Source organism: Macrotis lagotis, chromosome 1 (genome assembly GCF_037893015.1).
Source record: "Macrotis lagotis isolate mMagLag1 chromosome 1, bilby.v1.9.chrom.fasta, whole genome shotgun sequence".
Classification (NCBI taxonomy): domain Eukaryota; kingdom Metazoa; phylum Chordata; class Mammalia; order Peramelemorphia; family Peramelidae; genus Macrotis; species Macrotis lagotis.
The window spans coordinates 700,639,459-700,661,822 of NC_133658.1; the positions used below are offsets into that span (position 1 = coordinate 700,639,459).

The 22,364-nt window shown below is 33.9% G+C and overlaps 1 protein-coding gene across 7 annotated transcripts in view; it reads left to right on the forward strand.

The window, feature by feature from the left end:
• Positions 1-22,364, forward strand: part of COBLL1 (cordon-bleu WH2 repeat protein like 1) — a 193,153-nt gene that overhangs the window by 155,342 nt on the left and 15,447 nt on the right. For all 7 annotated transcript variants that reach the window (XM_074215827.1, XM_074215822.1, XM_074215824.1 and 4 more), the window contains 3 exons: positions 8,283-8,517; positions 9,858-9,943; positions 16,762-18,362. In XM_074215827.1, the coding sequence (XP_074071928.1) occupies positions 8,283-8,517; positions 9,858-9,943; positions 16,762-18,362 (1,922 nt within the window). The remainder of the gene's footprint in view (positions 1-8,282; positions 8,518-9,857; positions 9,944-16,761; positions 18,363-22,364) is intronic.

Below are 22,364 nucleotides of genomic sequence, written 5' to 3' on the forward strand. Positions count from 1 at the left end.
AAAACCTTGTGAGGTCACAAAGAGTCATATGTGACTGAAATGACTGAACAACAACAACAAAATATATACTGTTAAGACTGGTGATCATGTGTTTTGTGTGTGGGGAAATTAAAATTAATTTGCTATATATGTTTTTCTGTCTCTCTTGTAGAAAAGAATCCCAAAGCACTTATATTCTTATTTACCAAGGAAATGTCTTAAAGAAAATAAAATGTTTGAATACTGTGCTATGTGTCCCATTTACAACATGAAAATGAAGTATTAAAAAAAGCATTTGGAAAAGGTGTATGCATTAATTAGTTGTAAAAAATACTTGCTCTAACTGTCCCTGTTCTCCTTTTCTTTTGTCCCACTCTCTCCTTATTTTTATCTACATGTGATTGGAATCAATCGTGCTGTTTTAAGTGACTGCTTAATTTTTGTTAGGCTTTAAGCTAAGCACTCTCACTCATAAGCTACTTCTTTGACCAATGCTTCACTTTGCTTTGAGCTACCTGGTCATGACCAAAGTACTGTCAGAGTACTGGTAGATGAAGCCCCTTATTCTGATGGTGCTAAAACACCTGAGTTAACCATTACATCACTGAAATGTAGGTGGTGGTAGCTTTTTTCCCAAGCTACTTTTCTTAAAATAATATTTATCAGTTGCTTTCTTTTGCCAACTTTTGTTTCTTCTAAAAATTTTATAAAATGGCTATCCCATATAGAAACAATGCTTCTTGCTTTCATTTGTAATATTATGCAGGCTTTAGACTTAATTGATTTTTCTTCCTTTCAAACTTTGTTTTCAACTTCATAGGTGAAGATGACTGCTGGAGATGAATAAGATTCATGGACTTGAATGATTTCTAACTTCCTTTCTATGCTTAATACTTTCACTTTTTTGTACTGTTTCCTGTTTTATTAGATTTGTAACTTTCATTTCTATGAAATATTATATTCAGGAATTTGCCTTATCTAGCTACATTCTTGTAACCCTAGCCCTGAATTTTTTCCTGTAGACTTTTACTGCATCTTAATTTTCTTTTATGTTAATTATTGGGATGCTTTTGTAAAAGATATCAAAAATTCACTTTTGCTTAGTTAAGTAATTTTTTTTTATCAAATGCTTTCAAAGTGATTCCTACTAGGAAATCATTTAAAAATACTTCAATAAAGTCCCTAGTAAGCAAAGTATCTGCATGAATTTCTTTCTTTGACAAATGTATTCTTTGAAAGTATAAAGCTCTTTTGTAGATGGAGTGATATCGATTTAACCATAGAATTTTAAAACATCTCAGAGGTCACTTAAGTTCTCCCTTCCAGCTAATAAAAGAACTCAGGTTGTTTAAATTAGAGAAGAGAAAAAATTAAATTTACTATCTTTGGTCTTAAAAACAGTGGATATGGGGCAGCTAGGTGGCATAGTGGATAAAACACCAGCCCTGGAGTCAGGAGTACCTGAGTTCAAATCCTGTGTCAGACACTTAATAATTACCTAGCTGTGTGGCCTTGGGCAAACCACTTAACCCTGTTTGCCTTGCAAAAAACCTTAAAAAAAAAAACAGTGGATAGAAGCGACAGAAAGGCAAATTTAAGTCAGATGTCAAGAAAAGCTCCCTAGTAAATAGAATCAACCAAAAAAAGCAATGTATTTTAATAATTAATTACTTGAAAGATGTCTGAAGTCTGTTTCAGAAGATAGTAGGTTCCTCCTCACTGCAGGCATAAGGTAGATGTGTGTATATATGTATTCTATTATAAAGGGCACCCTTTTTCAAAGCTTAATTGACCTGCAAAGTTCCTGGAATTGTTTCCAAGTCTGAAATTCTTTCATTCTGTCCTGTGACCCTTTTCTGTGTTTTGTTTGTTTTTGCATATAGGGCTGAAATTTGGTATACAATATTTAATAAACAAACCAACTTTGAGAGAAGTTGAGAGAACTAGGGAATTTAGGAGATAAAGGAATATGTTTTAGGCAGGGAAGATGGTCAGACTGGAATTGGGATTTGTGCATGAAAAACAGCAAAAAGACGAGTCTCTGGATCAGAGAGTATATGAATTAGTGCAGAAAAATATTTAATTTTAGTTATTTTTATCGTGGTGACTTCATGTCTTCCTCTGGTAAAACTGTTCTTTGATATCTTTCTTTGATATGGAGGAGACTCCAAGTTAGCAAAGGCAGTGACAATAAAACTCAAGCTCTGACCAGTCCTGGGAAATTATAAGGAGTGTGATGTGATGTCAGACTTGGACTGGCTGTATATCTGTCTACTGACTGCAGAATGGTTTGTTTTGGATTTTTTTTTTTTACAGTCACAATATTTCTAAAGACCTTATACCAATCTATTAATTTTTTTAAAGTACTCAACATTTTATATTAAAATTCCATTTAGTAAAAAAGCAAGCAAGTATATTTTTGAAAACCTCATTTGGACTAAATTTTTTTTTTTAATTTAAGGCAATGGGGTTAAATGACTTGCCCCAAGGTACCACAGCTAGGTAAGTATTAAGTGTCTGAGGTCAGATTTGAACTCAGGTGCCTCCTTACTCCAGGGCCAGTGCTTTATCCATTGCAACACCTAGCTGTCCCTTGGACTAAATTTTTGTGATCTTTGAGTGGTTTTGCTCCTCAAACCACCCTAATTCCAATGCCTTTCCTCTATTATTTCCTATTTATTCTGTATCAAACTTGCCTTGAATACATTTGCTTACATGTCTCCCCATTAGATTGCTACTTCCTATAGGACACTGATTGTATTTTGCCTCTTTTGTATCCCCAGCTAGCATATCATAGGTACTTAATAAGTGTTTATTGATTGATTGAACTTGAATAATACTATCTTATGAAAAAATAAAATAATAAAATTTTGCCTCATATAGTTTTGTACATGAAAAGCTTATCTACTTAAGCTTTAAAATTCAGATTTAGTCTTTAGCTATTTTCTCATACTTTATTTGAAAGAATAAGTAAGGAAAATCGTTTTTAATAATTGACAATTGAAAGACTGTTCTTCAAAAGTACTTACATAATACATACATAGTACATATATTTTATATTATAAAAGTGGTCCTGTAAAACAGGTAATGTACATATACAAATTACTGATAAGGAAGCAGTTTAAAGAATCTTATGGGCAGCTAGGGGGCACAGTGAATAGAGTAATGGCTCTGGAATCAGGAGGACCTGAGTTCAAATGTGACCTTTAGACACTTAATAATTGCCTAGTTGCATGACCCTGAAGAAGTCACTTAACCCATTGCTTTAAATAAAATAAAAATAATTTTAAAAAGAATCTAATGCAAATATGCTCAATTTTTAATTGGATTTTTTGGTTATATTGGTTTCTATATAATCATGTATTTTCACATTATTGTTTCCTTTTTTGTTACTTCTTCCTTTTATTCTTCTCCTCCATCTCTCCCAGGAAGGGGGAGTTAATTGGTCAATTTGTTGTAGTCTGTGTAGTCAAACTATTACTGTCATTGCCTTTGGATAAGTTATATTAATGTAATTTTGTGACTTCCGAACCATGAGTCCTTTCCTTATCCTCTACTCTTCTAAATGCGTAATACATAGACATGTGGTTAGTTTTAAAAGAAATGCTTTTCATTTACTCATTTACTTAGATCTGTATTAGGATGAAATAAAATGTTTGATAATTAACTCTTTGTTTTGTAATGAAGGAGATGAATATTGGATTAAGCAGAAAATTAAACCTTATTCAGCTTTCCACTTTCACCTCTTTTCCAAAATAATTTTAACAAAGCTGAAGAAACCCAATTTTTCTTCTCCTTTGAGCTTACCTGTCACCAAGTAGAGATGCTGAGATTCCACAAAGAAGAATGAAGGGATAGGGAGAAGAAAGGAAATTAAACTTATTCATCTTAAAGCAAGGAAAACTTGGAGTTGGCTATCATAATCTTCGGCATTAGGTTAAGTAGTCTTAGAAATTTGCATGCTTTCAAAATGTTCTTTATTTTGTTTTATTTTTTATTGATGTTTTACTTTTCCAAATACTTGTTATGAATTTTTTCAACATTCATCCATATGCCTCCGCATATTTCTAAGTTTCAAAATTTCCTTCTACCCTCCCTTCCGACCCCCCCCACCTTAGTGAAAAACAGTCAAGTTAATATTGTACTAACACATTTGTGTTAAGCATGTTTACAGGTTAGCTATTCTTGGTATGGGGAATTAGGATGAAAGGAAAGAAATACATAAGAGATATTTTTTTAAAAAGTGAAGGTAGTGTTCCTCAGATTCTAAAGGATTTTTTGTTTGTTTTTCTTCCCCTGGAAGGGGAGATAGCATTGTCCATAGCCAGTCTAATACAGTTGTCCTAGCTCTCTGAATTTCTCAGAGGAGCTGTTTCCATCAAGGTTGTTCATCTCACAATGTTGCTGTTAATGTGTACATTGTTCTCTTGGTTCTGCTCCCTTCACTCAGATCAGATCCTGTAACTCATTCCATGCTTCTCTCGAGTCCAACCATTTATGGTTTCTTATAGAACGATAGTATTCCATAATATTCATGTACCATAACTTGTTTAACCATTCCCCAATTGATGGGCATCCCCTCGATTTCCAATTCTTTGCCACTAAAAAAAGAACTGCTGTATTTTGGAACACGTGGGGCTTTTCCCATTTTTTATGATTTATTCTGGATTTAGGCCTAGAATTGGAATTGCCAGGTCAAAGGGAATGAACACTTTTATTGCTCTTTGGGCATGGTTCCATATTGCTCTCCAGAAAGACTGGATTTGTTCACAACTCCACCAACTGCATCAATGCCCCATTCCTCCCACAACCTTTCCAACACTGATCATTTTCCCTTTTTTGTCATCTTAGTCAATCCGATAGTTTGAGGTGATGCCTCATTGTTGTTTTAATTTTCATTTCTCTAGTCAATAGTGATTTGGAGCATTTTTTATATAATTATATATATATATATATATATATATATATATATATATATATATAGCTTTAAGTTCTTCATTTGAAAATTGTCTGTTCATATCCTTTGACCATTTATCAATTGGGGAATGAGTTGTAACTTTGTAAATTTGATAGTATTCTCTGTATATTTTAGAAATGAGACTTTTATCAGAACTCCTAGTTGTGAAGATTGTTTCCCAGCCTCCTGTTTTCCTTCTAATTTTGGCAGCAATAATTGTAGTAGTGTAAATCCTTTTTAATTTAATGTAGTCAAAAACATTCATTTTGCAGTTTATAATGTACTTATTTCTTGTTTGGTCATAAATTTTCCCCCATAGATCTGATAGATAATTTCTTGGTCTATTATTATGTTGTCACCCTTTATGTCTAAATCCTGTACCCATTTCGACTTTATTTTGGTAAAGGGTATGTGTGGGTCTAATGCCTAGTTTTTGCCATACTATTTTCCAGTTTTCCCAACAATTTTTGTCAAAAAGTAAGTTCTTATTCCAGAAGCTAAGGTCTTTGGGTTTGTCAAACAGTAGATTACTGTAATCACTTACTGCTGTTTGTTTTGAACCTATCCTAATCCAATGATCCATTCTTATATTTCTTAACCAGTACCAGGTAGTTTTGATGGCCACTGTTTTATGTATAGCTTTAGATCTGGTAGAGTTAGGCCATCTTCCTTTACCTGTTTTCCTCAGTTCCCTTGCTATTCTTGACTTTTTGTTGCTCCAGATGAATTTTGTTACTATTTTTCCTAGATCAGTAAAATAATTATTTGGTACTTTGGCATGGCACTGAATAAGTAATTTAATTTGCATAGAATTGTCATATTAATATATTAGATAGACCTAACCATGAGCAATTGACATTTTTCCAATTATTCAGATCTGATTTTATTTGGGTGAGAAGCGCTTTATAATTGTGTTCATACAGTTTCTGGGTTTGTCTTGGTTAAAATGTTCTTAATAACTGTATAGATTGTGGGGCAGCTATAGGTAGTGAAGTGGATAGAGCACTGGCCCTGGAGTCAGGAGGCCCTGAATTCAAATGTGACCTCCTGTACTTAATACTTACTTAACTGCAAATACCCACCCCAAGTGTACTCACATGGATTATTTGTGGCCAACTTGTGGTAGAACATCCCAGGCTCACATTGATTTGATCAACCACAGTTAGGCACACTGTAATGTGTCTTAAACGTAGTGATGTCATTTTGCTCTTCTTCGATTACGAAGGACAAGAGCCAACCAGCTGTGTGACCTTGGGCAAGTCATTTAACCCCCATTACCTTGCAAAAATAATAACTGTATAGATTATTTGATTCTCTAAAATAAACTACTTAATATTGGAATAGTTTTTTTTTGAAATTTCAAAAATGTAACTTTAAATTTATTCTGCAGTATAACGTTATGGGAATAAATGTTTTTTAAAAAATAAAACATTGCTTAAAATGTTTAGTTTAATTATATAACAACATATAGAAAATGTGCTTAAGCACGCACATTTATATATTATGCAAAGTATTTGATTGTTTTGAATAGTCTCTTAACTGCTAAAAAAAATAAATGTTTTTTAAGTCTTCCTACTCTGACTTTTGTAATTTTGAAACTAGTAACTTCCTCAATTATCTTTCATTATTTTTTGTTTATGACACTAATCTCTCCCCATTCCAATAACTTTTGGATGTTCCTTCTTTCTTCCCTTTGATGGATCATCATCCCTCTGATGCTTCCATAGTTTTAGAGACCTGGTCTTCTCTTCTCTTCCCCTACTTATTTCAGTGGTCTCATCCATGAGCTCTACTGGATGATGACTATATCCAACCTTAACTTCTCCTAAATGTTAGTTCCACAGTGTTAACTATTTCTTAGATGCGACTTCCTACATGTTGTATAAAATTTCCCACACAAAACATTATCTTTACCCTCAAACCCATCATTTTTGAAGATTTCACCATCCTCCCAGCCTCCCAATTTCAAAATTTCAGAGCTATCCTTTATCCTTCTCTATTGTTTACCCCATAGTATTGATTCTTCTCCCAACATCTTTTGTATCTTCCTTTTTCTTTCTACTAAAAATATAGTAGCTAAGTGGATTCCTTACTTCTAGTCTGCCGCATCTCTAATCTATCCCTCACCTATCAGCCAAACTAATTATCCTTATGTCTGTCTAACCATGTCACTCTCCTTAAAACCCTTCAATTCACTCCTTCATTCTCTCTTGGATAACATAGGAATTCCTCAGGCTAACATCTAAGGCTTTTTGTTATATACTGTTAACCTACCTTTTCAGCATTATTTCATATACCTCTCTTATTTATTCTCCAACCCAGTCAAACTGTGTTGTTCTTTCCAAGATTTCACTTCCATCTTTTACTTCTTGTATACCTTTCCTCATTGTTGTCTCTCAGAGTCTTTGTTTCTTTGATGAATAAATTAAATATTACTTTCTCTAGTCTAACCAGTCTGTGCTGTCTCCCTTTTCCTATGCAAATTGGATAATACTATACTTACTTTTCTATATGTTGTATTATCTCCTAACCTCAAGTAGAATATAAGTACCTTGGAGACAGGAACTAATTTTTCTTTCATTTTCTAATACTCTAGCATAGAGACTTGCTTATAGTAGATGCTCTATGATAAGCTAATCATAGATATGAATATGCATATAATAGATGCTTCAGATGGCTGTGGGGTTGATTAGTCCAAATTATAAAAAAAACTAGTGAAGCACAATTTTTTTAAAAAAAATTACATTCCCAGAATGAGTGAGCCTTCACTGTCATTGAAACTGACTCAGAGAGGAAATAACATATACACTCAATCAGGTATAGAAATCTATCTCACCCTAGAGGAAAATAGGACAGGAAAGGGAAGAGAGAAAGGGTACAGGGAGAAGAGGGGGGGTGTAGGTGATAGAAGAGAAGGAAGATCTTGATGCAACACATTTTTTAGGAGAAACAGGGTGAAAGGAGAGAGAATAGAATAGAATAGAATAGAATAGAATAGAATAGAATAGAATAGAATAATGGGGTGGGGGGAAGAATAGGATTGAGGGAAATACAGCTAGCAATAGCAACTGTTAGAAAAGAATATTGAAGCAATTTTCTCTGATTTACTGGAGCTGATGGTATGTATCTAAATGCAGACTGAAACACTTTTTTTTTCCCTCTCTCACTTTATTTTTCTTGAAGTTTCTCTTTGTGGAGTGAGGTGGTCAGAATATGTTTACTTTTACAACAAGACTATTGTAGTAATGTGAAGAAAAATCAATAAATAAATAAAAAAGAAAAAATACATTCCCAGCATAATTATGTATGGTAAATAATTGACTAGTTATGACCATATTTTTTGCAGCTGGAATTAACCCTGAATACAGCCTTGAAGAAATAGATGAAAAAGAAGAATTGAATGTCCTCCATAAGGAAGAGAGTGAAAATGTTTCTTCTAAGCCAAAAGATAATTCTCTAAAATCTACACGTGTAATAAAGAATGAAAAAGAAGATACTACATCAGAACTTGGCATTATTGCTAGAGAGTACCCAGAAAGCTGTAAGGAAGAAAAACAAGAAAATAGAAACACAGATGGAAAGTAAGTAACCTAGATACTGCAAACGTTGTTGGTTTATTTTATGGATACGAGGCTTCTAAAATCTAGATTCAATATTTTAAATACAAATATCTTCCAAATATCTAGCTTGCTGGTTTAAAATTCTTTATAATTTTTACCATCCCTGTGAAAATATTTAATAAAAGCTTCTAAGTAGTAGAGTGTTCTGTTAGGAAGGGTTCAAACCAGAACCAGAATCTAAAGCACTTGCCATCTCAGAACTTTATAGTTTAAAATATTTAATTAAAATAGTTTAGCTTTAATAGGACCATAACTGGCATCTGCACAACTCTTATGGCACAGTAGATAGAGGGCTGAGCCTGAACTCCTCTTCCTGAGTTCAAATCTGACTTCAAATTTAATATGTTTGTGACCGTTGGGAGATCACTTAACCCAGTTTGCCAGTTTCCTTCTCTGTCAGATGAGCTGGAGAAGAGAGTAGCAAGCCACTCCATTACCTACCAAAAAAAAAAATCCCAAATCCAAATGAGGTCTGAAAGAGTTGGACATGCCTGAGAGACTGAACTTGATTCTGAATCTTGGGAGGTGTTTGGTGATCATCTATCCATTTCATAAAAATGAATTTCCTGTTTGTCTATCTCGAGGCATCCTTTAAAGCACAGCAGAGCTTAGTATTGTAGACATTTTGATCAGACTAGCTACTAAATTACAAAAAAAGAATTTAAGGTCTTATAACACCTCCCCTTTAAGAAAGAAATTAGTAGTTACAATATAATTCCCTTTACCTGCGGCCTACAAGCTATGTGTAAAAATGTTTCCAGTGTCTAATTAGTAAAGTACAATGCAAAGCAAATTCTGTGCCATTTTAAAAGGGTTATTATAACCTGTTTTAGGATTTCATCTTCTGGACAAAACTGTTTTGTGAGAGAACAAACAGAACCAAAGGCTTAGAGGCTTGTATTTTTTTGAGCTGGAAAGAAACTTAAAAAATCAATGAGAACAATTCATTTCCCATATTATGTGCCTGACCTTGCCAGATTTAAGTTTGACACTTTTCAGTCTCTCCCCCTTCATTTTAACTGAGTTGGAAAATTGTCCAGTCTACTAAGCTTTTTACTTCCTGCTCTCTATTGGTACTTTCATCTGAAATATAATGTTTCATAGCAGCATTTCCTCCCAGTTGTATTTTGTTTTATCAAGCTATTACATTTCCAGTATTTGGCAGAAACAGATGATTATTTTAGTCCATCTGTCTTCAGAATGCATTGCCAATTTTCTTGTTCTTTGGGAGTCTGTGTGCACATGCACTTGGGAGCCTGTTATTGATATCAGCATACAATATACATTACTATATTTTGCAGAGAACTACAGAATGGTACAAGTAGTAAAGAGACAGTAACTGAAAATGTAAGAAACTCTAAAATACTGGACCAAAATAAGAATAATGGTAAGTAATTCCAACTAATTCTGATATCAGATAGTATTATAATCCTAAAAAGTATCTCGAAGACATATCTATTTTGTTTATAGTCAGTCACGTTAAAAAACAAACCAAAAAACAACATCCAATTGTCTATCCTAGCCTTAAGTAAATCTCTATTTTCACAGTCATTATTCTAATATAAACCTTTTATTACTCCCTTACTTTATTACAGTCTTTTAACTGGCCTTCTCATATCTATTGTCTGCTTACTCCAGTCTATCTCACTCATTCCATTTAACCTCCATATCCCTGCCAAATAAATACTCTTAAAAGAATCCTTTTGTCATATCATGTCATTCCCTTACACAGAAGTCATCAATGGCTCCCATTTCTTACTTCATTAAGTCAAAATTCCTCCAATTGGCTATCAGACTATGAGTTCCTTGTGAACAGGGATTGTTTATATTTTGTTTTTTACCTTTCTTTGTATCCCCCCAATTCTCATGCTTAATAATTGCTTTGTATTGACTTCAGACTCTCTTTTTATAAGCTGTCTTTGTTCATATGTAACCCTTGCTGATATCTACTTCAAATTTCAGTTTTAAATTTTATTTTCTCCATGAAGCTTCATGGATTTCCAATGATTTCTGTCTTGTTTCAGGTATATTGCTGTTTTTGCCTCAGTTTGAATGTAATCATCACCTTGATGACAGAGGTTGTCTTAGACTTCTTCTGAATGCTCTATCATATATCTAACAGTGCTGTTATATTTTGGTTGGTCGGCTGATTGGTTTTTAAAAGAGATTCCTTACAAGCACAATAATTATTGTAAGATATTCCTTATGTATTCTAAATTTCCTCAGCTCTTAAAAGCTCATGATGGTGTCTTTGTGGTTAGTTCTTTAACTGATGTAGATCAAATCCTACTATGTCTTAGTATATCTACTTAAAGAGCTAGTTTTACTAAAAAAAAATTAATCAGTGACCAACAAATGGGGATATGTCTCTGAAAATATAACCAGACTGGTTGTACAAATACAGGCTTATTTTCTAGTGCCAGGCTCATGCTTAAAACCTACTTAGGTTAGTAGAATGTCCTAGGATTAATTCATTAGCATAACTTTGAAAAATTTGCCTTTATGGCACAATAAGACATTGAAATGGAACTTAGTGATAGTTTCTGAGTAAACCAGGAGAAAGGGAATTTGTTGGGAAAAGAATATAATCATCTCTTAACTATTGAAATTATTGGAGGAGGTTTCAGATAATTAAAAATAGCAAAAAGTAAAACACACACACACACACACACACACACACACACACACACACATACACAAACAGAGTTTTAGGTATTCATAAGATGTGTTTGACCTGTTAATTAAGAGAAACTACCAGAAACTCAGGGAACTGTTAATTACAGAGAAACTACCAGAAACTCAGGGAAAGAATGATTTATACAATTTCCATTTCCTGTTCTTTCCCTTCCTCAGCATAATCCATAATGAGAAAAGATCCATCTACCTGTTTCTCACTTTTTTTTCCGCTCTGATATCTCTGAATTCTCTCAAAGCAATAAACATTTATTGAAACACCTACATTTTGTCAGTCACTCTGACCTTAGGCAAGTCATTTAATTTCTATTTGCCTTAATTTCTCCTACTATAAAATGGGAATAATAATAACCTGTACCTCAGGGTTGTTGTGAGGATCAAATAAGATAATTTTTAAAAGCACTTATAGTGTATTGCATGCAAATGAATAATTAATAAATCCTTTCTAAGTCACCTTAAGAATAGCCAAAGGGTAAAGGCTAGAGCCTTGAGGTATATCCATGGTTAGGAAGCATGCTAGAGATAGTCCAACAAAAAATCCGAAGGATATAAAGGGAAGGAAAACCAGGAAGTATCACAAAAAACATGAGAGAAGAGAGTGCAAGATAGAGAATGTGGTGACCAAATGCTTTGCAGTCAAGAAAAATGAGGATTGAGAAAAGACCATTAGATTTGACAATAAAAGAGCATTAATAACTTTCTGATATTGAACCATTATTTAGTGCAAAAGAAATTATTTTCTAGAGCTTTAATACTTTTGCCTATTGGCAGCCAGATGGCAAAGAGGATAGAGCATTAGGTTTAGAGAAAGGAATTTAAGAGTTTAAAAACTAACTACAGACTTATTTGCTGTGTGACCTAGGACAAGTCATTTAACCTCTGTTTGCTTCTTTCATCTATAAAATGGGTATAGTAATAACACCTACCTTCTAGGGCTATTGTGATGATCAAATGAGATAATAATTGGAAAAGTACTTAGCATATTGTCTAGTACATAATAAGCATTATATAAATGTTAGTTATTGATGATGATGGTGATGATGGTGATAATGGAGGCAAGAGCTGTAGCATGCATGGAGAGGTTCTAATTTGCATCCTTGGTTCCTTTTTGGATGAAAACTTCAGGGTTTGGTCTAGAGATAAGACTGATGGTTTAGGGGCAGAAAAAGTATGTAGTTTCATTTCTAGGACTTACCTCCTCAGAAGTGAGTTAGTAGTTAGTGTTGGTAGTTGCAAAGAAAATGAGCCCCTTCTCAATATCAATTACTCTTCTTACTAACTGGATTGGAGGCAAAGTTGATAGTCTTGGATAGAGGTTCTGCTGTTACCAAAGTTTTCAGTTTCTTTGTTTACCTTCATAAGAATCTGAGGGAAAGAAGTAGGACAAATGGTAGTAGTGGTTTGACTTGTCTCCAAGCTGCCCAGGAATCCCACCTGCTTAATGAGACAGACTTGCTTGCCTGCCTCATTGGTGGCATTTGATTCATTGGCATCTGATAAAAATATCTAGAGCCTTGATATGTCCACTAACGACACTACTGGCCATAGGTATGTGAAAATACAATTGAAAATTGAATGTATAATATAAGTAATGGCAAATATCCTGCCAGTAGAAAATGATTAAAACTGTTTATGTCTGGTATGTGAATTTTAGAGATGGAAAGGACCTTGGAGATCACTTAGTCTAACCCCCTTTCACTTAAAGATGAGAAAAATGACTTTCTGGAGGTCTCAGTTACTTGTCCACAGTCATGTAGGAAGTGGTAACAGAAGAGCCCATGTTTATCTCTGACTCTAAATATGGGACTTTCCCCCCCCTACAACACTGTTTTATCCCACATCCTTTCAGAATTCACATGTCAAAACCTGGTTGCCACTCTTCAAAATCAAAATTAATCTTGCTGTATTTACTAAGTTATTTCAGGATTTTGACATAGTTATGAAAGTCCCAGGTGTACATGCATAAAACCTCTACTTTCAAATTGCTTTCAATTATGTCTGCATACATTAAGTACATAATTTAATGAGACATTTTCAAACCTTTAAAAAACCAATTCATTACTGTTATCTTTAAACTAGTCAGTTATTCATTCTCACCTCCCATCTTCCCCAGCCTCCCCTAGCTGCAAAACACATAATAATAATCACTTCATTCTTATCAAATCATTATTATTTAATCTAATCTGCTACATCTCACTGGCTAGGGGCCAGCAGAGGAAGGGCAGCTTACTTGCAGAGCTTTTCCCTTTATTGTTTAGTTATAGAAGACACCTTAGCTATTACCTTCTTATAAATTCATTTTAATATTATGAAATTTCTAATTTCAGTAAAACCCTTGTTTCTTCCAGGTTCCTAGGCTATGGTTAAGGCGAAAGAAATCTTTGTCAATCTGTAGTTGGAAAATGGTGTCTTGTCCCAAGACTATTGATGTTAATAATGGAGGTATAGATTATCTCCCCCCCCCCCAAGAAAGCATGTTAAACCAAAAAAGTGACAAAATAGATATATTGGTGATTAATTATCCCTTTGGGGAAAGAAAAGAATTCTTTTTTTTTTTTTTTAAAACATTTAAGGGGCGGCTAGGTGGCGCAGTGGATAAAGCACTGGCCCTGGAGTCAGGAGTACCTGGGTTCAAATCCGGTCTCAGACACTTAATAATTACCTAGCTGTGTGGCCTTGGGCAAGCCACTTAACCCCATTTGCCTTGTAAAAAACAAAAAAAAAAAAAACATTTAGCAATCAAGTTAAAAAGTTAGATCTGAGTTTTAAAAATATTGATAAACTTTGAGAACTCATCTTTATTAAGAGGGCTATATCTCTACTCTTCATTCTCTAAGCATGACAAAGCTGAAAAAGAAGCAAGAGGAATTTGATAGTTATTTCTTGAGGGTCATGGTTTAAGTTTATATCTTTTAAAAATATTTTTATTTATTTCATTAAATATTTCTCAAAATTTTGTAAATATTTTCATTCTTTTTAAAAATTTTGAATTCCACTTTCTCTCCATCATGCCCCTACCCTACCCATTGAGAAGGCAAGCAATAATAATCTCGATTATACATGAGAAATTATTCAGATATATTTTCCTATTAGCCAGGTTGCAAAAGAAAACACACACACACAAAGACATAAAACAAGTTTAAAAAGTAAGCTTTAGTCTGCATTTAGAGTTCATCAGTTCGCTCTTTTAAGATGGATAGCAGTTTTCATCAGTTCTTTGGAGTTGTCTTGGATCATTGATCAGAGTAGCTAAGTCTTTCACAGTTGATTATCCTTTCAGTATTGTTACTATGTACCATATTTTCCTAGTTCTGCTCACTTCAATATACTTCAGTTCATGTAAGTCTTCCCAGGGTTTTCTGAAACCATACTGCTCATCATTTTTTTTTTTTTGTTTGTTTGCAAGGCAGTGGGTGTTAAGTGACTTGCCCAAGTTCACATAGCTAGGTAATTTTTTTTAAGTGAATGAGGTCAAATTTGAACTCAAGTCCTTCTGATGCCAGGCCTGGAACTCTATCCACTGCACCATCTAGCCTCCCCTCTCATCATTTCTTATAGCACAGTGGTATTGCATCTCAGTCATATACTGCAACTTTGAGTGTCTCATGAATTTCCAGTACTTTTCCACCATAAGTGGCTATATTATTTACATATATATATATATATATATATATATATATATATATATATATATATATTTTAACAAATAGGTCATTTCCCCCTTTGATCTCTTTTAGATACAGATATAGTAGTGGTATTGTTACATCAAAGAGTAAATACAGTTTTATAAACTTTTGGTTATAGTTCCAAATTATTCTTCTGAATGGTTGGATCTATTCACAATTCTACCAGCAATGTATTAGTGTTCTAATTTTTCTATATTCTCCCCAACATTTTTCATTTTTCATTTTTATTGTGTTATCCAAACTGGTAGATGTAAGGTGGTATCTCAGAGTTGTTTTAATTTGCTTTTATCTGCTCAGGGCACATAGGAGGCAGAGTGGATAGAATGCCAGGCCTGGCATCAGAAGGACTTGAGTTCAAATCAGGCCTCAGACACTTGTGACCTACAGGAACTTGGGCAAATCACTTAACCCTGTCTACCTCGATTTCTTTATCTGTAGAATGATCTGAAGAAGGAAATGGCAAATCATTCCAGTATCTTGGCGAAGAAAACCCCAAAGGTGGTCACAGAGTCAGGCATGACTTAAAAATAACTAAATAACAACAATCAATAGTGTTTTAGAGAATTTTTCCATATGACTTTTGATAACTTTGATTTCTTCTGAAGACTGCTTATTCATATTCTTTAACCATTTATCAATTAGGGGAAAACTCTCATTTTTATAAATTTGGCTTAGTTACCTCTCTAATTTGAGAAATACGGCCTTCATCAGAGAAATTTTCTCTAAATATTTTTTTTCCAATTTCCTCCTTTCCTTCTATAATTTTGGTTGAATGAGTTTTTTTATGCAAAACCTTTTTAAGTTCTTGTAATAAAAATTATCCATTTTACTCCCTGTGATTCTCTCTATATCTTGTTTATTCCTAAACTCATCCCTTATCTATAGATCTATACTGATAGGTACATTTATTTATTGATATCACCCTTTATAAATTTAAATCATGTATCCATTTTGACCTTATCTTAATATATAGTATGAGATGTTGGTCTATGCCTAGTTTCTTCCACACTGCTTTCCACTTTTTCTAGCATTTTTTGTTCTTACCCTTAAAGGTGAGTTTCTGTCCCCAAAGTTTGGATCTTTGTGTTTATCAGTCTATTCTACTAATCACCAATTTATTTGTTATAGCCAATTCTATATTGTTTTCATGATTTCTGTTTTGTAAAATAGTTTGAAATCTGGTACTTCTAAACTGCCTTTCTTCACTTTTTTAAAATTGATTCTATTAGTATTCTTGATCTTTTGTTCTTCCAGATGACTTTTGTCGCTATTTTTCTCTAGCTCCATAAAATAATTATTTGGAGGTTTAATCAATATGACACTGAATAAGTAAATTGACTTAGGTGGAATTGTTTTTATTATGTTGATTCAGCCTGCCTATGAGCAAATAATATTTCTCTGTCTTTATGTGAGAAGTGTTTTGTAATTGTATTTGTGTAGTTACTGGATTTGTTTTATATTTTTATTTCATATCTTTCACAGCATTTAATAGTATTGTATACTTCGTAGGTGACAGGAAATTCTGATTGGTCAAAGAAGGGGGAATTAAGGCAACAAAGAATATGTACTGATGATGTGTTTTTTGGAAATGCTTCCTTTGAAAATGATCCCATGAGTCTTTTTACAAATTAAATAAACTCATATTAAGTATTAGAGTTTTAAAAATTATTCATAACGTGGGAATTGTGTTTATAGATAGCAATTTCAGAAAAAAAGTATGTAGAGCTCAGGCTTATGCCTATGAGTTATTTGGGGAAGAAAATTTCTTTTTTATTTATGTATTGAGCTGTTAGTTACAAATTATTCTGTTTTGTTTTTTTCAAAGATCAAAATGATAAGACATTCCTACCAGTGGACTCAGAAGAAAAAATGAAAAATGGCATGAGGACAGTAGAAATAAGTGTAGCTGATGTCATTGAAAATAGCAAGCTTGACACGAATAGACTACCAGACTCTCAAACATGTAAAACTGACAGTGCTGTCAGTAATAAGGAAAATCTTCCATCACTTTTATTCATTCAAGATCAGAAACTGAGTCAATCCAACTTGGAAAAGGTGAAAACTCAGGATGCAGCAATTCAGACAACTCAATCCCATAACAATTTGGATAATAATATTTTAAGTGAAACAGTTGCTCACCTGAATTATAATTTGTCAAACTTCAGGGGCAATGAAAACATACAGTTTTCACATGACAGTAAATCATCTCACACCTCATCTTTTGAAACAGAGGGATCTATAGATCCCTCACGAGAACGCAAGAACCAGAGACCACTAAATGGGCAGGAAGACATACTCAACCTTCAAGATATAAGTCCTACATGTGGCAGTAATGATCTCTTTATCCCAGTAGATGGGACTGATAAAACTCCAATGGATTCCTGTATAAAGAGTTATCCTCTGTACAAACCTGATTACAAAACCAAACCAAAGCCTTCTAATGAAATTACGAGAGACTACATACCCAAAATTGGAATGACAACTTATAAAATAGTTCCTCCCAAGTCCCTGGACATCCTGAAGGACTGGGAGTCAGAAACCACCCAGTACAGTAAAAACAATCAGGTGATGCCCACTTCAGAAAACGTCCAGCCCCATGAGAAGCAGAAGGAATCCGCTATCCAAACAGTTGATCTTATTTATGAAGGTCCAAAGGAGACACAGGCTGACAAGAAATATGAATCCAAATTGGGAAGAGAGCATCGCATCCAAAATGAAATAAGCATCACTGATGGTACTGTATCTTCTTCAAAACTGGCCTCTTTAGTAAATAAAGACAATGGTGCAACTCCCCTGGTGCTGAATTTAGAACACCTAAATAGTATTATAGAGCCGAAAGGAAGATCAAAGGTGATCAGTCCCCAGACAAAACCTAGTTCTTTTTTCCTCCAGATGCAGAAAAGGGCCTCGGGTCATTATGTTACATCTGCAGCTGCCAAAAGCGTCAGTGCTGCTCCAAGTTCTGCTCAAAATGAACTGAAGCATAAAGAGGTTGAAAGGAAGGTATCAGCTCCCCAAGAGGAAACACTTTCTCCTTTAAATAAGACAATTAACTTCCCTTCTGAATTTCCCAACAAACAAACTGATTGTGATATCAGTCGGAGACACATAGACATCCCAGCTTCCCCAACTTCTCCTACCAAACCCCCCAAACCAGTGAATCTCCCCTCTGCTCAGCCAGCAGCATTCAGCCTAAAAGCCTTGAGGACTTTTGGTGCACCCCGGCCCTATACAGCTTCTTCTCCTTCTCCTTTTGCACTTGCTGTAGTCAAAAGATCCCAATCTTTCAGTAAAACATGCACTATCCCACGGCAGTCATCTGGAGAGGATCCATCCCCTGGATCACTTTCATCAACTTCCAAAGAGGAAGAGGAAAAAAATAACCCCCCATTAGATAAGATTCTGGGAGGTCTACAGTCTGACAAGGTAAATATTACTTTATTTTCCTTTTGTTGGTTTTGGTTTTTAAAGTTTTATTAATGTGTCTTATTTATAATTTTTGCAAACATTTAGTTTACCTTCTCTTTGGAGGCATCACTCAGCAAAGTTAAAAGAATTACATAAAACTAATAATATAGTGATCTTAGGGCGGGAAGTGCATGTAATTCTCCATATCAGTAACACCATTCCCGCTACATTTTTCTACTTTTTTTATTAACAAAAATCTATTTTTCCCTCCTTTCCACTCCCCATTCAATTGGAAAAAAATGAAAATGAAAACAAATTTCAGTGTTTGTATTCATATGCCTATATATGTATGTATACAGACATACATGTGCATCTGTAGATATATATATATATATATATATATGTCTATGTGCTATGAATACACATAACTCCTATTCTGTAAATTAAATCCATTACTTCTCTGTCAAGGATAATGTATTTTATCATCTTTTGTTTTTGTTTTGCAAGGCAGTGGGGTTGAGTGACTTAGCCATGGTCACACAGCTAGGTAATTATTAAGTGTCTGAGATTGAATTTGAACTCAGGTCCTCCTGACTCTAGGGTCAGTGCTCTATCCACTGTACCACCTAACCACCCCATTTTATCATCTTTTAGCAAAATTTAAGACTAATGATAAAGTGAACATTTCTGAAAGTGTATGAAACATTCTCTATATATGGATTATTGCATTCACTTCTCATACATACTTCTCTCTCTCCCTTTCTCACACAAATACACTGCTAACCCTTTCTAATTTTTTTAGGTAAAAAAAATCTATTTTTTTCTCTTTATGCTCCCCACTCCATTGAAAAGTAAACTAAATTAAAAACAAATTCCTTGTAACAAATGTGCATAGTCAAGTGAAACCAATTTTTTCAGTGTCTGCAAACAAATAAATATGTATGTTATCTAAAATACATATATATGGTAAATGTACTCATATATATCTCATTCTATATCCTCAGCCTGTCAAAAATAGAATGTTTCATCGTCTTGTAAAAATGTTTATTACATAAAATTAAGGATAGTGATCTCATCTCAAAGTGCATGCGATACTCCACATCTGCAGCATCCTCCCCCAACTTGTATATTTTTAATTAACAGAAATCTATTTCATGCATGTATATATGTGTGTCCTATGTATCATTTTTATCTATGCATGAGTATATGTAGATGTATTTATACACATATTCTTTACCCTAAAACAATAATTCTATAACCAGTGTCATAAATTTAATGCTTTTGTGGCAATTAAAATTGGCTTGCCTTCAATAAAAGTGCCTGAGACAGAGCTCTGTGTCATAGTACTTTATTAAAGGGTTCATGGTATTCTCTCATGAAGTGGACCTTAGATTTTTCTCATGATCTGAGATGCCCTCCCCTTCCAGGGTCTTACTTTTATAGAGGTTGGTATCTAGACATTTAAGAAAGGCTATCTCAGGGCAGCTAGGTGGCACAATGAATAGAGCAACAGCCCAGGAGTCAGGAGGACCTGAGTTCAAATGCTGCCTCAGACACTTGTGTGACCTTGGTTGAGTCACTTAACCCCATTGCCTTGGAAAAACCTTTAAAAAAAGGCCATCTTAAATATGGAATGATTCCATTGATTGTCATATGGCATATATAGGCTAGAATAAGCAAAACTATATGTCTGGATCACAGATTGGTCAAGGTAGGTAGTCTTAAGATAAAAAGGCTCCTACTTAGGTTAGGCAGGAAAAGATGGTGCAAGCTATACATATTGACTAGGATAGTGATAAGAGAGTCATTTGTTAATGCTGTATTAAAGAACATGGTCTGGATGTATGATAATAAATTGGAATACTTTCCATGTAGTTGATTCACCTTTTCCACACTGGGCTTTGTCACCAAGACAAGGAAAAACAAGAGTGAAGGACCTCTAGCTTGCTTTCTATCATTATGCAAGAGAATTTACAATCCACAACTCACATTATCTGGGATCTAATACACTGGGCTTATCATCACTACCTCTATGGAATCATATCAGATTGATGGATACTGAGATACTGATTGGACTAGAGTGGGGTCCAAATGAAGTATTTCTCTCACTTCACCTTTCATATTCTGGAGTAATAAATGTTCATTACATTATTTTATTGTTTACTATTCAGTTCTATATAAGACAACTTAGAATTGACAAGTACTGTAGAATGTATTTTTATGACAAGTTAGGGTAAACAACTGACAGTTTTAAAAACAAACAAGTAACAGAATTAACAAAAAAAAAACCTTATTAAACAGTTTCCTAAATTCTTATTCATACAATTGATTGGTTAAATGAGCTAAAGATATTCCCATTGTCCTGATAGTTATCCCATTACGTTTTATACAGAATTTTCAAGTTCTTTCTGTTGACAAAAGTATATATCATAAATAAGTTCATAGAAAGAAGATCTGAGGAAAAATATCTTTCATAATAAAATATTAATATGCTCCCTTCTTCATTTCCCAATTAGTAATTTGCTTCCTTGTGTATTTTCTAATTTAACACAATCTCCAGAAGTGACCTTGATTAATTTAGAAGGCATTTGGGGCAAATGGCAGCCATGTTCCCCTTTACATTCTTCATTTCTATTTCCTATATATTGTTACCTCGACTGATTATTAATAAATACACTTACTTGAAGGAACTGTAACAAGACATAATTTTAGCTCATGGGGCAATAGTACTCTATTATGTTTATATAGTTTGTTCAGCCATTCCCCAATCCATTATTACCTTTCTAATAGGCTATTCCCTCCCTAACAAACCAAGTGAAAAGAAATTTAAAATGTATCTTAGATGTTGGTTAGCCGTTTTTTAAAATAACCTCTGAAGCCACTTTTTTCCCTAGTTCAGTTTCAGATTCTTGCATTTATAGTCATTCTAACAAAAAATCTGTCTGGGAGAACCATTATGACATATTGACCATATCCTATTTCAGAAGTAAGAGGGCCTGGGACGTGTTAAGGAAAAGTGGTGTGTTTTGACTTCATGGTGGAATAGAGGGAACAAAATACTTTGTGTGATCACAGGGAGATTGCAGTGAGATTTCTTTTATGTACTTCATGGTCTTTTAGTATGCTAGTGTAGATTATAATTTCTTATTCAGTTTAAAGTTTCACCATTATTTCAAATTACTTCTCTAAACATCCTGAGTTTGACATAATACTAAATACATTGTCAAGTCAAGTTTCAGACTATTCTGAAGGCTTTCCCCTCTCTCCATATATTGCATATTTGTGTCCTTTTATCTCACTAAAGGATTGTTATAGAGTTCTTTTAAAAAAAAAGGTGTGAATATACAGTTTGTTTCCAAAGGTTACACAAAAAAGGTTACAATGAATGTTTTGATTTTTCTTTCTTTCAGCCTTCTTGAAATATATGTATTTTGGGAGGTCTGGGGGAGGTTTGGGGGGAGACAAAGAATATGTGCAACTAAGTGACTTTTTTAAAATCACAGTTTCAGGGACAGCTAGGTGGCACAATGGATAGAGCACTGGCCCTGGAGTCAGGATACCTGAGTTCAAATGTGGCCTCAGACACTTAATAATTACCTAGCTGTGTGGCCTTGGGCAAGCCACTTAACCCCATTGCCTTGCAAAAAAACAAAAACAAAAAAACCAAAAAAAAAAATAAATCACAGTTTCAAATTTCAGATTAGTTGGTTAGATTGAAAGTGTCAAACATGGAGTGGAGGGGAGAATGGGATGTTGGTAAATGTTTTAAAAATAAATAAAAATACAACATAACATAGGTAATGATAATTTGTGATTTTCTTAGTCAGTATACTGCTGTAGGAATCCATTTCTATTTGAGTTTGACTATATCAGTCAAATTCTAAAATCCCCCAACACTGTATAAGTGAATGTACCTCTTTTAAGATTTGCTAACATTGACTATATCAATTATTTATTATCTTAGTTTCATTGAGAGAAGTGTAATGAAACTTAAGGGTTGTTTTAATTTGTAATACTCTT